Below are 15,125 nucleotides of genomic sequence, written 5' to 3' on the forward strand. Positions count from 1 at the left end.
TTATTAAATACCAACAAGTAAAAAGTTTTTTAATCCCCTAGTATAACTGGCAGAATATAACACTTGCACATTTGGATACATAAATACTTACATATTAAAAATACTTACATAGTAGAATCTCTTTCTTGAGAAAGTGTTGCCTCATGTGAAGCTGAAACAACAGAAGGGGATCTAGGATACAGCCCATAACTTTCACTTGGAGTGATTATCTGCCTACCCAGAATCCTTCAAAATGAACAACATAAAGAGACAATTAAGCACCTTCACCTGTCATTCATACAAAATGTAGATATTTTAGAACAAATTTGCTGGCTCTATATAAAAGTCCAGTACATACTTAGTCTGATACTGATTAAGAATAATTCTTGAGAGAAAATGTGAATCCAGAGTCTTATTAGAGGTATAGCTCTCTTCCAAAGAATGGAGATGGAAAAGATAAAACTATAGCCTCCCACTGTTGAAAAAAAAATCCAAGGAAACTGAGAAAACATTTGTAATTTTCCCTCCATCCTCTATAATAATCTTCATTAAATCTGCCAAAATGGATGAAAGCCAGGCCAAATTAGTGAAAAGTATGAATTATATTCTTAAGAACATAATACTTCATAAATTTTAAGTATAAATTTTAAGTCATAAGTACAGTAATGTGGTTTCTGAGGAAAGTTTCCTAACAGCTTATGTCTGCTTTCAAGTATACATAAGAATTTTCTTGTAGACAACAGTGTAAACAAATACATTTTCTGACCATCTTGCTCAAAAGAAGAGCTGTTTGACAGCCACAATACACAGATCTCAGCTACTGGTATAGAAATTGTTTTACTCAATTAGGACAACATAGTGGTAGTTATAAAAACTCCCAAGAAATTTCCCTCAACTTGAATTTTCTCTCAACTGAGTCTGTACACCATATGGCCTTATTTACATTCATTAAAACCAAGCCTATAAAAATTTCAGAATAGAAGCTTTTTTGGATATCTGCTTTTCAAGTCTTAGTGTTAGCCATGAATACAAGCCAACCACAGGGCTTCAGTACCTGAGGTGAGGAAAGCTACACGTCCATTGTTGGCACTCTTCTTGTAGACTCTTAGTATGTACACTCAACTTCTGCTCATACAAGAGCTCATCAATGGCTGTGAACATTGCCTGGACTTTTTCAGTGGCATTTTGATCAAGTTCCTAGAAGAAAATACCACACCAAAATATTTAGGTGACCTTTTAAAATCATAAAGGTTGAAAGCAATCAAATTTTGTTTTCAATATTTAATCCATTTGAAATACTGCTGAATTTCCATGAAAGAAAAGTTAGCGAATTTTTGTGTTTTATAATATTCAGATTTCCTTTCTATTCCTCTTTTTAAAAATGTATTAGAAATACCTACTTTTTTAAAGTAACATTTTCTTCATCATAAAAATACTATGTTTATTGTAATCATTTTGAAAGATCCAGCAAAGTATGAAGAAAAAATTAAAATTACCAATAATTCTACCAAATATAATGATTGCTAATTTTAGTATAGTTGCTTGGTTCCAGTATTTTTTTAGAGCTGAAGATAGACAGTCAGTCCTATACATTTGACTCTTGAACAACATGAGGCTTAGGGGTGCTGACCACCATCTCCCCCCCAACACACAGTCAAAAATCCATATATAACATTTGAGTCTCCAAAAACCTAACTACTAATAGTCTACTGGTGATTGGAAGCTTTACCAATATCCCATATTTTATATATGTATTACATACTGTATTCTTATAATAAAGTAAGCTAAAGAAAAGTTTATTAAGAAAATCATAAAAGAAAATACATTTATAGTACTGTACTGTATTGAAAAAAATCCACATAAAAGTGGGCCCTCACAGTTCAAACCTGTGTTGTTCAAGGGCCAGGTATATATGTATTACTTTGTAGTCTGTATTTTTCAGTTGACAGTTTAGGTTATGTCCCTGCCCTCTATAATTCTTTAGCAGCAGCCATAGGGATGGCTATAAAATGTAAATCTGATCATGTTATCTGATTCTCTGCTTACCATCTACTTCATCTGTATTTATGTACCCTTTTATATTCTGGTGGAAGAAAATTTAAATCTTTTTCATTTTTTAATTTTTTTAAGATTATTTATTTGAGAGAGAGAGAGAGAGAAACAGCATTAGAGGGGAGAGGGTCAGAGGGAGAAGCAGGCTCCCCGCTGAGCCAGGAGCCCAATGTGGGACTTGATCCCAGGACTCAGGGATCACGACCTGAGCCAAAGGCAGTCGCCCAACCAACTGAGCCACCCAGGCACCCGAAAAGTTAAATCTTTTTTAAAAGTATAAGATAAGAAATCTGTATTTTCATTCCAAGAATGAAAATCAACTTCTACCCAATTAAAAAAGGTTTGCTAGGGGCGCCTGGGTGGCTCAGTCGGTTAAGCGACTGCCTTCGGCTCAGGTCATGATCCTGGAGTCCCGGGATCGAGTCCCACATCGGGCTCCCTGCTCGGCAGGGAGTCTGCTTCTCCCTCTGACCTTCTTCCCTCTCATGCTCTCTCTCTACCATTCTCTCTCTCTCAATAAATAAAAAATCTTTAAAAAAAAATAAAAAAGGTTTGCTAAATAGATATGAAAGTTAACTTTAAAGACTGTTGACCTTAAAAAGAACAAGAGTCAGCTATTTTACAAGCAAAATGAGCTTATTTGGGAATAGCAGAGAAGTGGAATTGGGGACACGCAAACTTATGGTGAACCATAGGCAAGTCCAGAAAAGAGGAAAGGGGCTTGCTTTTATAGGTGAAAGGAGGAAGCCAGAAGGGGCTGTTATGGCTTCTCGTTGGTTGAGTGTGGTGGTTTCTCTCACGGGCTGGGCTGTTGCTGGGTAGGAAGAAATTCTTCCTTCCTTCTGTTAGGGTATATAAAGTAGGCTTCTTCCTGTTGGGGAATGCGAGTTATGGCTTCTTAAGGAGGAAGGTAGTGTGTGAGAGATCTCCTTTTAGGGCTTCCCAACTCCATGTTTAATGACATTTATTTATTTTCACAAGACTTGACACAAATAATCTTCCTAAAAATTTCTTACTGTTTTCAAGCTCCTGGGGGGTATCATGGGATTTTACTAGTCTCAGTGAAATTTGTTATTTTTTTTTCATGGAGGGTCAAAGTTTGTTATTAGCGATGAGAATGGGATACTGTTGAGAAAGAAGTGACTAAGCACAATCTCTTAGCAAGATATCTTTTTTTTTTTTTTAATTTTAACTCCAGTATAGTTAACAACAGTGCTATATTAGTTTCAGGTATACAATACAGTGAATCAACAATTCCATACATCACCCTGTGCTCATCATGACAAGTGCAGTCCTTAATCTCCATCACTCTTTCACCCATCCCCCAGCCACCTCCCCTTTGGTAACCACTTTTGTTCTCAATAGTTAAGAGCCTGTTTCACTAATTTGTTATTTTTTTTCTATTAAATATTTATCTACTTAAATACTGTTCTTCTTCTTGTTGGTATTTGCCTGTTAAAACTTTTCCCATCCCTTTATTTTCAACATTTGGGTGTCATTCTGTCTTTGACATGTTTATTTAAATAGCATGTAGCTGAACTTTATTATCCAATTTCAGAGTCTCTGTCTTTTATTAATAGGTAAATTTTATCCACCTTTACTTATTGTAATGTGCAATATTTGGATTTATTTCTATCATTTGTTTGTATTTATCCTTTTTTTTTCTTGTGTTTTTTATTCTTTTCCTTCTGTTACACTGTTTTCCTTATTTCCCCTATTAATTTGGAAGTTATTCATTATGTTTATATTCTATTTGTAGTTATACTTAAAATTTTAGCGTCCATACTTATTTTTCTAACAAAGTCTAATGTTTTTTAGGATTTCCATCCTCCACTGAAACAGAGCAAGAACTTTGATCATTTCATAATATATACACATATCAAATCATTATATTGTACATCTAAAACTAATATAAAGTTATGTCGATCAGATCTCAATTTTTTAAAATAGGGGGAAAACAGAGAAGATATGAGCCATGTTGTATGAGGATAGAATCCACAGAATTTAATGACTGATTTGATGAGAGAGATGGTTAATGAAGATGAATCTGAGCCGCCATGCTGGGTGATAGAAAGGATGATGCTAGTAATAATAGTGAGCATTCATCAAATAAGATATCCTTAACTGAGAATCTCAGTGGTCTTTATACTAAGTAACCAATCAGTACCATATCTTTTTGTGTTTAACTTTTTATTTTGACCTAATTTCAGACTTAGTATTAGGTATCTTTAAAATAGGAGAGGTAGGGGCGCCTGGGTGGCTCAGTTGTAAAGCATCTGCCTTCAGCTCAGATCATGATCCCAGGGTCCTGGGATCGAGCCCTGCGTCGGGCTCCCTGCTCAGCGGGAAGCCTGCTTCTCCCTCTCCCACTCCCCCTGCTTGTGTTCCCTTTCTCGCTGTGTCTCTCTCTGTCAAATAAATAAATAAAATCTTAAAAAAATAAAATAAATAAAGTAGGAGAGGTAAACACTTGGGACTTCTCAGGAAACACTCTTACCAGTCCTTTTTCAAGCTTTAGGACCATGTGGATCATGAAATCAATACAAAATGTTATTAAATAATACCCCCCAAAAGTGAAATAGAATAAAGTAGAACAGAATGTATAATAGTATTACTCACGTAAAGGTTATTACTTTATGGAACTTTGTCTTCTGTGTTATGTACACACAGTGAGTCAACTACATGTCTATGTCAACTACATGTCAACTATATGTCTTAGTATGAGTTGCAGTTTTAAAAGTTTGATGCCACCGATCTAGACATAGCCCAAGAAGCCATTTTTCCAGTGGAAACCCTCCTTAACTTCAGTTTACAGGATTAGAGTATTGACTGGAACAAAAAGGGATGTAGGGGCTTGAGGTATCTTTCATCACTTTGACAATGAATGACAATCCAGTTATGTAAAATACATTTTTTAAAAGAGGACTTTGATATGCATTAACTTCCCTCTAAGTATTTTTCATGTTTTATTTTGAATTTTATTATTTTTTAAAAAGATTTTATTTATTTATTTGACAGAGACTCAGCGAGAGAGGGAACACAAACAGGGGGAGTGGGAGAAGCAGGCTTCCCGTGGAGCAGGGAGCCCAATGTGGGGCTCGATCCCAGGACCCTGGGATCATGACTTGAGCTGAAGGCAGACGCCCAACGACTGAGCCACCCAGGCGCCCTTTGAATTTTAGTATTAGTTTTTGTTTTTTTTAATATTTAAAGTTTTTTTTTTAAAGATTTTATTTATTTGACAGAGACACAGCGAGAGAGGGAACACATGCAGGGGGAGTGGGAGAGGGAGAAGCAGGCTCCGTGCTGAGCAAAGAGCCCAGTGTGGGACTTGATCCCAGGGCCCTGGGATCATGACCTGAGCTGAAGGCAGATGCTTAACAACTGAGCGCCCCAGTATTAGTGTTGTTTTTTAACACATAAGATGTTATCTGTTTTAGTAACTACTTAGATTTACCAATATGCTTTGCCAATTACTTTGCTTTCTGGTGCTTTGTGTATCCCATTCCTTTCTTCTGCCCTTTTCTTCTTGGTATAATCTATCCTTTAATAGTTCTCTCAGTGTATATATATGGATGGGCAACTCTTTTTCCATAGACATTTAAAATGTCTTTATTTTCTCAAAGTCCATTGAGAAACAAACTGAGGGTTCTAGAGGGGAGGGGGGTGGGGGGATGGGTTAGCCCGGTGATGGGTATTAAAGAGGGCACGTTCTGCATGGAGCACTGGGTGTTATACGCAAACAATGAATCATGGAACACTACATCAAAACCTAATGATGTAATGTATGGTGATTAATATAACATAATAAAAAAATAAAATGTCTTTATTTTGCCTTCACTATTGAATGCTAATATATTTATATATCTTATTTATCATATGAGATATATCATTTATATATATATATTACATAGACACACACACATATATACACACATACATATATACATACAATTTAGCACTACCACCAGAAATGTGTGAGCATTAAATTTTGCTCCACAGCCTGGCTAAAAGTAGGTACTGTCAGTCTTTTTAGTTTTAGCTATTTTAGTGAGTGTGAAGTGGTGCATCATGACAGTTTTAAATTTGCATTTCTCTGATGATTAATGATACTGAGCATCTTTCTATATTCTACTTGGTCATATCTATCTATCTGCCTATCTACATCTATATATCTTCTTCCATGGAGTTCAAGTCTTTTGCCCATTTTTTTCAACTGCTTTGTCTTCTTAATATAGAATTTTTAAGTTTTGGATACAAGTCCTTTGTCAGGTATATGTACTATTGCAAATATTTTCTCCCTATCTGTGGCTTATCCTTTCATTCCCTTGATGGTATATTTGAAAGCACAAAAGATTTTTAATTTTGATGAAGTCAAATTTATCCATTTTTTAGGCTTGTGCTTTTGGTGTGTCATATCTGTGTACTGTTGTCTTGCAGGTTTTCTCATTTTTTTTTCTAAAAGATTGAGTTTTTGCTCTTACATTTATTTATTTTATATTTTTTAAAAAAGATTTTATTTATTTATTTGACAGAGAGAGAGAGGCAGCAAGAGACGGAACACAAGCAGGGGGAGTGAGAGAGGGAGAAGCAGGCTCCCCGCCGAGCAGGGAGCCCAATGAGGGGCTCGATCCCAGGACCCTGGGATCATGACCTGAGCCAAAGGCAGATGCTTAACAATTGAGCCACCCAGGCGCCCCTGCTCTTACATTTAGATTTATAATTTTGAGTAAATTTTCTATATGATGTGAGTTAAGATACTAATTTCATCTTTTTGCATATGGATATCCAATTGTCTCAGCAATATTTATGGGGAAAAGATACTTTCCCTATTGAATTGCCTTGGCATCTTTGTCAAAAATCAAATGACTAAAAAAAAAGAAAAAAGAAAAAAAAAGGGGCGCCGGGTGGCTCAGTTGTTAAGCGTCTGCCTTCGGCTCAAGTCATGATCCCCGGGTCCTGGGATCGAGCCCCGCATCGGGCTCCCTGCTCCGCGGGAAGCCTGCTTCTCCCTCTCCCACTCCCCCTGCTTGTGTTCCCTCTCTTGCCGTGTCTCTCTCTGTCAAATAAATAAATAAAATCTTTAAAAAAAAAAATCAAATGACTAAATGTAAGGGTTTATTTCTGGATTACCAGTTCTGTTCCATTGATCATTATGCCTATCCTTATGTCAATACCACACTGTTTTGATTATAGTACCATTTTATTAAGTTTTGAAATATGATAGTGTAAGTCTTCTAACTTTCTTCTTTTGTACAAGTTTTGTGCTGCTTTTAAGTTTATTCCTTTTGTTCTACTGTGAATTAAATTTTTTTATTTTCATTTTCAGAGTTGTTCATGTACTAATGTGTGTAGAAAGATTTTTAAATTTAGATACAATTCATATACCCTGAAATTCATCTTTTTAAACTATGCAAGTTAGCGGTTTGGGGTATATTTCCAGTGGTTTGTCGTATATTCACAATTGTGCAACCATGACCAGTATCTAATCCCAGAAAATTTCATCACCCTGAAAACAAACCTCCATTTCTCTTTCTACCCAGTCACAACTAACCTACTTTTTGTCTCTGGATATGCTCTTCTGGACATTCTGCATAAATGGGAGTCATATAATACACAGCCTTTTGTGTTTGGCTTCTTTCACTGAACCTGTTTCTAAGGTTCATCCATAGTATAGCATGTATTAGTACTTCTTTCATTTTTATGGCTGGATAATATTCTATTATGTAAACATGCCACATTTATAATTGATTTTTGTAAATTGATCTAATATACTGTGACCTTCCTGAAGTTATTTCTTTGTTCTAGCAGATTTTGTGGGGGCAGAAAGAGTGTGAACTCTTCAGGATTTTTTACATCATGTCATCTGCGAATGAAGATACTTTTATTTAGTCTTTTCCAATGTGGATGCCTTTCATTTCCTTATATTATCTTATTGCACTGACTAGAACCTCCAGTACAATGCTGAATAAAAGTGACAAGTGGAACTGGGTATTTACCCAAAGATTATGAAAACACTAATTCAAAAAGATATATGCACCCCTATGTTTACTGCAGCATTATTTACAGTAGCCAAGATATGGAAGCACCCCAAGTGTCCATCTACATATGAGTGGATAAAGAGGATGTGGTATATATATATATATATATAATACTCTTAAATATATATATAGGGTGTATATATATATATATATCCTACACACACACACACACACACAGGAGTATTACTCAGCCATAAAAAAGAATGAAATCTTGCCATTTGCAAAAATGGATGGATCCATGGATGGATCTAGAGAGTATAATGCTAAGTGAAATAAGAGAAAGACAAATACTGTATGATTTCACTCATATGTGAAATTTAAGAAACAAAACAAACAAACAAACAAAGACAAACCAAGAAACAGACTCTTAACTATAGAGAACAAACTGATGGTTACCAGAGGGGAAGTAGGTGGGGGCATGGATGAAATAGGTGAGGCTGATTAAGAGTACACTTATGATGAGCACTGAGTAATTGCAGAAATTGTAGAAATACAACTGATTTTTTATATTGACTTTGTATCTTGTGGCCTTGTTGAACTCTATTAGTTCTAATAGTGAGTTTTGTTTGTTTTATGGATTCTATAGAATTTTTTGCATACAGAAATTTGTAATGTCTTTGTCTGGCTTTGGTAGGAGGGTAATACTGGCTTCATGGGATGAGTTGGGAAGTATTCCTTCCTCTATTTTCTGAACAAGTTTATGAAAGATAGTTATTATGTATTCTTTTAGGTACTTGGTAGAATTTACCAATGAAGCCATTTATGCCTGGGTTTTTCTTTGTAGGAAGATTTTTAGTTACTAATTTAATTATTATGGATCTATATGGATTTTTTCTTTTTGAGTCAGTTGGGCAATTGTGTCTTTCTAGAAATTTCTCAATTACATTTAAATTATCTAATTTCTTGGCATGAAGTTGCTTATTACATTCCCTTAGTCCTTTTCATTTCTGAAGAGTCAATAGTTATGTCCCCCTCATTCACTTCTAATCTTGTTAATTTGTGTCTTTTTTCTAGATCAGACTACCTAAAGACTTGTCAATTTTGTTGAATTTTTTCAATGAACCAACTTCTGACTTTATTGATTTTCTCTGTTGTTTTTTGTTTTGTATTTTGTTAATTTCTACTCTAATCTGTATTGTTTCCTTCCTTCTGCTTGCTTTTTATTTACTCTTTTTTAGTTTCTAAAGGTAGAAGCTCATGTTATTGACCCTCCTTTTTTCTGTAGACATTTTTTTCTATTTTAAAAATCTTATACATTATATTAGTTTCAGATGTTCAACATGATTCAATATTTGTATATATTGTGAAATGATATATTGTGAAATGATCACAATAAATCTAGTTAAAATGTCACCATACATAGTCACAGAATTTTTTTCTTGCACTTTTAAGATCTACTCTCTTAGCAACTTTCAAATATGCAATACAGTGTTATTAACTGTAGTCACCATGCTGTACATTACATCCCCATCACTTATTTTATAACTGGAAGCTTTTAAATATTGACTCCCTTCACCCATTTTGCCCATCCCCCAACTCCCATCTCTGGCCAACCCCAATCTGTTCTCTGCATCTGTTAGCTTGATTTTCCCCCCATAGGATTTAAAGCTATTAATTTTTCTCTAAGCACCACTTGAGCTACATCCTACAGATTGATATTTTTTCCCTTTTCATTCAATTAAAAATATTTTCTAATTTCCCTTGTAGAATTCTTCTTCAGTCCATCAGTTAATTAAAAGAGAGCTGCTTAACTTCCAAATATTTGGAGATATCCCAAATTTCTAGGTGTTCCTTTCTAACTTAATTCCAGCATGGTTGGAATGTATAGTTTTAGTCCTTGTAGAGTTATGAGACTTGTTTTATATATACAGAATATATATTCTGTTGTCTTTGGGTGGAATGTTAGGTCAAGTTGGTTAATAGTGTTGAGTCTTCAGTATGCTTGCTGATTTTGTCTAGTTGTTCTATCAAGTACTGGGAGTAGGGTATTGAAGTCTCCTTGCTATAATTGTTGTGCTGTTTTTCCTTCACTTCTGTCAAATCTTACTTCATGTACTTTAAGGCTTGATTGTTAGATATGTATACATTTTGTAATTGCTTTATTTTCCTAATGAATAGGCCTTTTTATCATTATGAAGTATCTTTTTGTTTCTAGTAGTATTCTGTTTATTTTGTCTGCCTTGGCTTTTAATTTCTGTGCCCTTTTATGATCTTTTCCATATTTGCATGCTGCTTGGATATGTGGACAGTTTATCAGAGCACTATGACTATCTTTTTTTTTTTAAGATTTTATTTATTTGTCGGGGGGGTGGAGCACACAAGCAGGGGGAGCAGCAGGCAGAGGAAGAAGCAGGCTCCCTGCTGAGCAAGGAGCCTGATGCGAGACTAGATCCCAGGACCCTGGGATCATGACCTGAGTCAAAGGCAGACGCTTAACCAACTGAACCACCCAGGCGTCCCAGCACTATGACTATCTTATTTCCCAGATCTCTTTGATAAATTTCTGGATAGTCTGCCAATTCATTTTTTTGCCCTAGCCACTACTGAGTCCACAGACTATCTGAGCCACTATTTTGCCTCATTTGTATGCCACTGAGTTTGCTACTGTTATTGATGATGGCATTGGGTATAGAGTTTGTCCAAGTTCCACTCCATTCTGGTGGTTAAGCTGCTAGTTAGCACAGCTTGTCCCTTTGTAGTAGAACAGGTTCTCACTGTTCTTAACACATGGTTCCACTGATTTTCGTGAATAACTGCTTTGCTGTTTTAAGTACCTTTGGTCAATTTCAGGGCCCTGAAAATGGTTGCTTTGACCATTTTATCCAGTTTAATTGCTGCTTTTGGGGAAGAGGACTTGTCAAGCTATTCATTCTGTCATACTAGAAGTCCCACCTCATAATTTTCTTTTATGATACATTTTCATCAGGTCTTTGGCATCAATATTATGCTGGCCTCATAACGTGATTTAAAAATGCTATTTTTTGGAAAAAGTTTGTGTGGCTGTTATTTCTTCCACAAAAAATGCATGATAGATTCAGTAGTGAAACCAGCTAGGCCTAAAGCTTTCTCTAAGAGAGTTGTTTGATTCAGTTTCTTTATGAATTTTACAACTATTCAGATTTTTTAAAGAATTTGTCCATTTTATCTAAGTTGCAGAATGTATTGGCATAAAATTGTTCCTACTATTAATATTCTTTCAATGTCTGTAGGACTTGAGCTGATCTTTCCTCTTTCACTAATGGTATTTGTAATTTGTGTTTCCTTCCTTTTCTTGACCAGTATCACTAGAGGGCTTATCAATTATTAATCTTTTCAAAGGATCAACTCTTGGATTTGTTCATTTTCTCTTTTATTTGTTTTCTATTTCAGTGATTTTTGTTCTTATTTCATTATTCTTTGGGTTTAATCTTTCCCAGCATCTTAAGGTAAAAACTTAAATAATTCATTCAAAGCTGTATTCTTTTCTAAAATAGGTGTTTAAAGCTACAAACTTCCTTGTAAAAACATTAGCAGCATCCACATATTTTGATATTTTGTTTTTGTTATGGTTTAGTTCAAAATACCCTCTAATTTTCCTTGTAATTTGATATTTGGAAGCGTGTTGTTGAGTTTCCAAATATTTGGGGTTTTTCTAGGTATCTTATTGTTACTGATTTCTAATTCTGTTGTGATCAGAGAATATACTCTGTGAGATTTAGTCTTTTGAACAATATTGAGACATTTTACAATCCACCATACAGTCTGTCCTTGTGAACATTACATGTGTGCCTCAGAAGAATATGTACTCTGTATTTGTTGGGTGTAGCATCAGATCTTTTATATTTTTACTGATTTTCTAATTGTTCCATTAATTACTAAAATCTTTTTTTAATTTTTTTAAAGATTTTTATTTATTTATTTATTTGAGAGAGAGAGAATGAGAGATAGAGAGCACGAGAGGGAAGAGGGTCAGAGGGAGAAGCAGACTCCCCGCTGAGCAGAGAGCCTGATGTGGGACTCGATCCTGGGACTCCAGGATCATGACCTGAGCCGAAGGCAGTCGCTTAACCAACTGAGCCACCCAGGCGCCCTTACTAAAATCTTTAACAATAATTATGAATTCATTGATCCCTCTCTTTAATTTTATCAGTTTTCTTCATCCATATTGAAACTCTATTAGATGTGTACTTATTTAGAATTGTTATGTCTTCCTGGTGAACTGTGTTATAGACTGAATTGTGTCCTCCTCTGTTGAATTCCTGTGTGAATTCCTACACTGAAGCCTAACCCACAATGTGGCTGTATTTAGAAACTAAGGTTAAATGAGGTCATAAGCTCTTAACTATAGAGAACAAACTGATGGTTACCAGAGGGAAGGTGGGTGGGGGGATGGGTTAAATAGGTGATGGGGATTAAGGAGGGCACTTGCTGTGATGAGCACGGGGTGCTGTATGTAAGTATTGAATCATTAAATTCCACACCTGAAACTAATAGTACACTGTATGTTAACTAACTGGAATTTAAATAAAAATTTGAAAAAAAAAAACTGAGGTCATAAGGTTGGGGCCCTAATCTGATAGGACTGATGTTCTTATAAGAGGAAAAGATACCAGAGATCTCTCCACCTGTGCACATGCCTAAAAGAACGGACATGTGAGGATACAGAATCTAGGGAGAGAGGCCTCACCACAAACCAATCTGGATGGCACCCTGCTTTTGGGCTTCTAGCCTCCAGAACTGTGAGAAAGTAAGTGTCTGGTGTTTAAGCCACAGTCTGTGGTATCTTGTTATGGCAGCCTGAGCTAAAACAAATTGCCCTCTTATCACTAGGATATATTCTTTCTTAGGACAAACTTCGTGTTTTCAAGTTTACTTTGTCTCATATTAATATAACCATGTCAGCCTTCTATGTTCATGATATATTTCTCTTTTAAATTTCAACCTATTTGTGCCTATATATTTACTTTCCACATAGTATACAGTTGAGTCTTGCTTTTTTATCCATTCTGACAATCTCTGCTTTTAATTGGAGTGTTTAGGCACGCCTGGGTGGCTCAGTCGTTAAGTGTCTGCCTTTGGCTAGGTCATGATCCCAGGGTCCTGGGATCAAGCCCAACATCGGGCTCCCTGCTTGGCGGGAAGCCTGCTTCTCCCTCTCCCACTCCCCCTGCTTTTGTTCCCTCTCTCGCTGTGTCTCTCTGTGTCAAATAAATAAATAAAATCTTAAAAAAAATTGGAGTGTTTAATCCATTTACATTTGTTTTAATTGTTGACATGGCTGAGTTGAAATCTACCATCCTGCTATTTCTTTTCCATCTGTCCCTTCTGTTTTTTGGTCCTCTCTTGTTCCTTTCCTTTTTTCTTTTTCCTTTCCTGACTTATCTGATTATCAAATATGTTAGTATTGCATTTTATTTCCCCAATTGGCATCTTAGCTTATTCTTCTTATAATTTTATTTTATTTATTTATTTATTTTTAAGATTTTTATTTATTTGACAGAGAGAGACACAGCAAGAGAGGGAACACAAGCAGAGGGGGTGGGAGAGGGAGAAGCAGGCTTCCCGCGGAGCAGGGAGCCCAATGCGGGGCTCGATCCCAGGACCCTGGGATCATGACCTGAGCTGAAGGCAGATGCCTAACGACTGAGCCACCCAGGTGCCCTTCTTCTTATAATTTTAATGCTTGTTCTAGAACTAATAATATACATTCATAACCTATCAAAGTCTAGTTAGAGTCAGTATTTTACCACTTCATACCTCCTTCTTCATACTTCCCATTTCTCTCTTGATACTTTACACTTCACAAATGTAATTAAAAAAAAATAGTATAATCCCATTTACAGTCACCCATCCTTTCAGCTGTATTTGCCTCATCTTTTACTTCTACAAGTATAAATTCCATCTTGCATAAATAAGAAATCACAAAAAAATAGACTTTTATATTTACCCACTTATTTACAATTTCTGGGGCTCTTTATCTTCCCCTGCCCTGCATATTTCAGCTGCTTCGTCTTCCATGAACTCTGATCTCTGTTCCTCAGCACAATGGAATCACCATGCCTTGTTTGGACTCTGGCTCACAAATCCATAGTCAGAAAATTATCCCCAATCAGGAACCAGGAGAAATAGGGGCTCACCTTATGAGTTTCCTTTCTCTCAGGGATGGTAGATATGTGCTGCCTGTTACCCAATGCCTCAAGAGACACCAAACATGGGGTTTCAAAGCCAGAACAGAATAAGGAAAGGATCAACCTGGGAGGGCACCCTGGTATATGAAATTGGAACCCAAGCACAGTAATGAGGGTGTCTGTGTAGGAAGATGGCCTGTTGTGTGGCAGGAAACCAAGAGGGGTGAAGAGAACATTTAGCAGTTTTCCTGACCCTGAGCAGTGCTAGAGGGGTGTTCTAGTTATTTTGGCAGTATAACAAATTACTCTAAAACTTAATGAATTAAAACAGCAACAATCATGTATTATCTCCCCAGGTTTACATAGGTCAGGAATTTTTATAGATCACAGCAGGAAGTCTTATCTCTTCTCCACAACATCTATGATATCAGTTGAAAAACTTGAAGGCTTGGACCTGAATTCATTTGAATGCTCATTCATTCCAATATCTGGCAGCTGATGCTGGGTTTCAGCTGGGGGCTTCAGTTCATCTCCACATGGGTTTTTCCATGTGGTCTGGTCTGAACTTCCTCACAACATGATGGCTGGATTCCAAGGTCAAGTGTCCAGAGAGAGAAACAGAGGCAAGCAGAAGCTGTGTTAGCTTCTAACCTAGAGAATCATACAGCATCACATTCACTGCATGCTACTGACTGAGGCAAACAGTCCATGTAGGTTCAAGAGGAAAAAACTCTGAATGCACTATCAATATCTTACAAGAAGAGCATGTAAAATGGGATATATACTGGCATGACTGAAAAAAAAGTGACACAGTAGGTGTTTTCAGGTGGGAGAGCAGGTTGTTGCAGGGTGTTGGAGCACAAGTTAGATGAAGAGGATGTCCATATGGGAGAGCAGCCAGCTTGTAATGTTGGTACCAGAATAGAGAGAAGAAGGCTACTATGTG

The 15,125-nt window shown here is 36.3% G+C and overlaps 1 protein-coding gene across 5 annotated transcripts in view; it reads right to left on the minus strand.

The window, feature by feature from the left end:
• Nucleotides 1-15,125, minus strand: part of FAM149B1 (family with sequence similarity 149 member B1) — a 77,296-nt gene that overhangs the window by 49,638 nt on the left and 12,533 nt on the right. For all 5 annotated transcript variants that reach the window (XR_003610355.2, XM_028109664.2, XM_088019764.1 and 2 more), the window contains exons 4-5: nt 1,034-1,176; nt 109-225 (exon numbers count right to left, since the gene is read on the minus strand). Coding sequence is in view for 4 of the 5 variants with exons in the window: in XM_028109664.2 (XP_027965465.1) it covers nt 109-225; nt 1,034-1,176 (260 nt within the window). In the remaining variant the exon portion in view is untranslated. The remainder of the gene's footprint in view (nt 1-108; nt 226-1,033; nt 1,177-15,125) is intronic.

This window comes from Eumetopias jubatus, unplaced genomic scaffold, assembly GCF_037043125.1.
Source record: "Eumetopias jubatus isolate StellerSeaLion01/CBP00866 unplaced genomic scaffold, mEumJub1_p1.0 scaffold_17, whole genome shotgun sequence".
In the NCBI taxonomy this organism is placed as follows: Eukaryota; Metazoa; Chordata; class Mammalia; order Carnivora; family Otariidae; genus Eumetopias; species Eumetopias jubatus.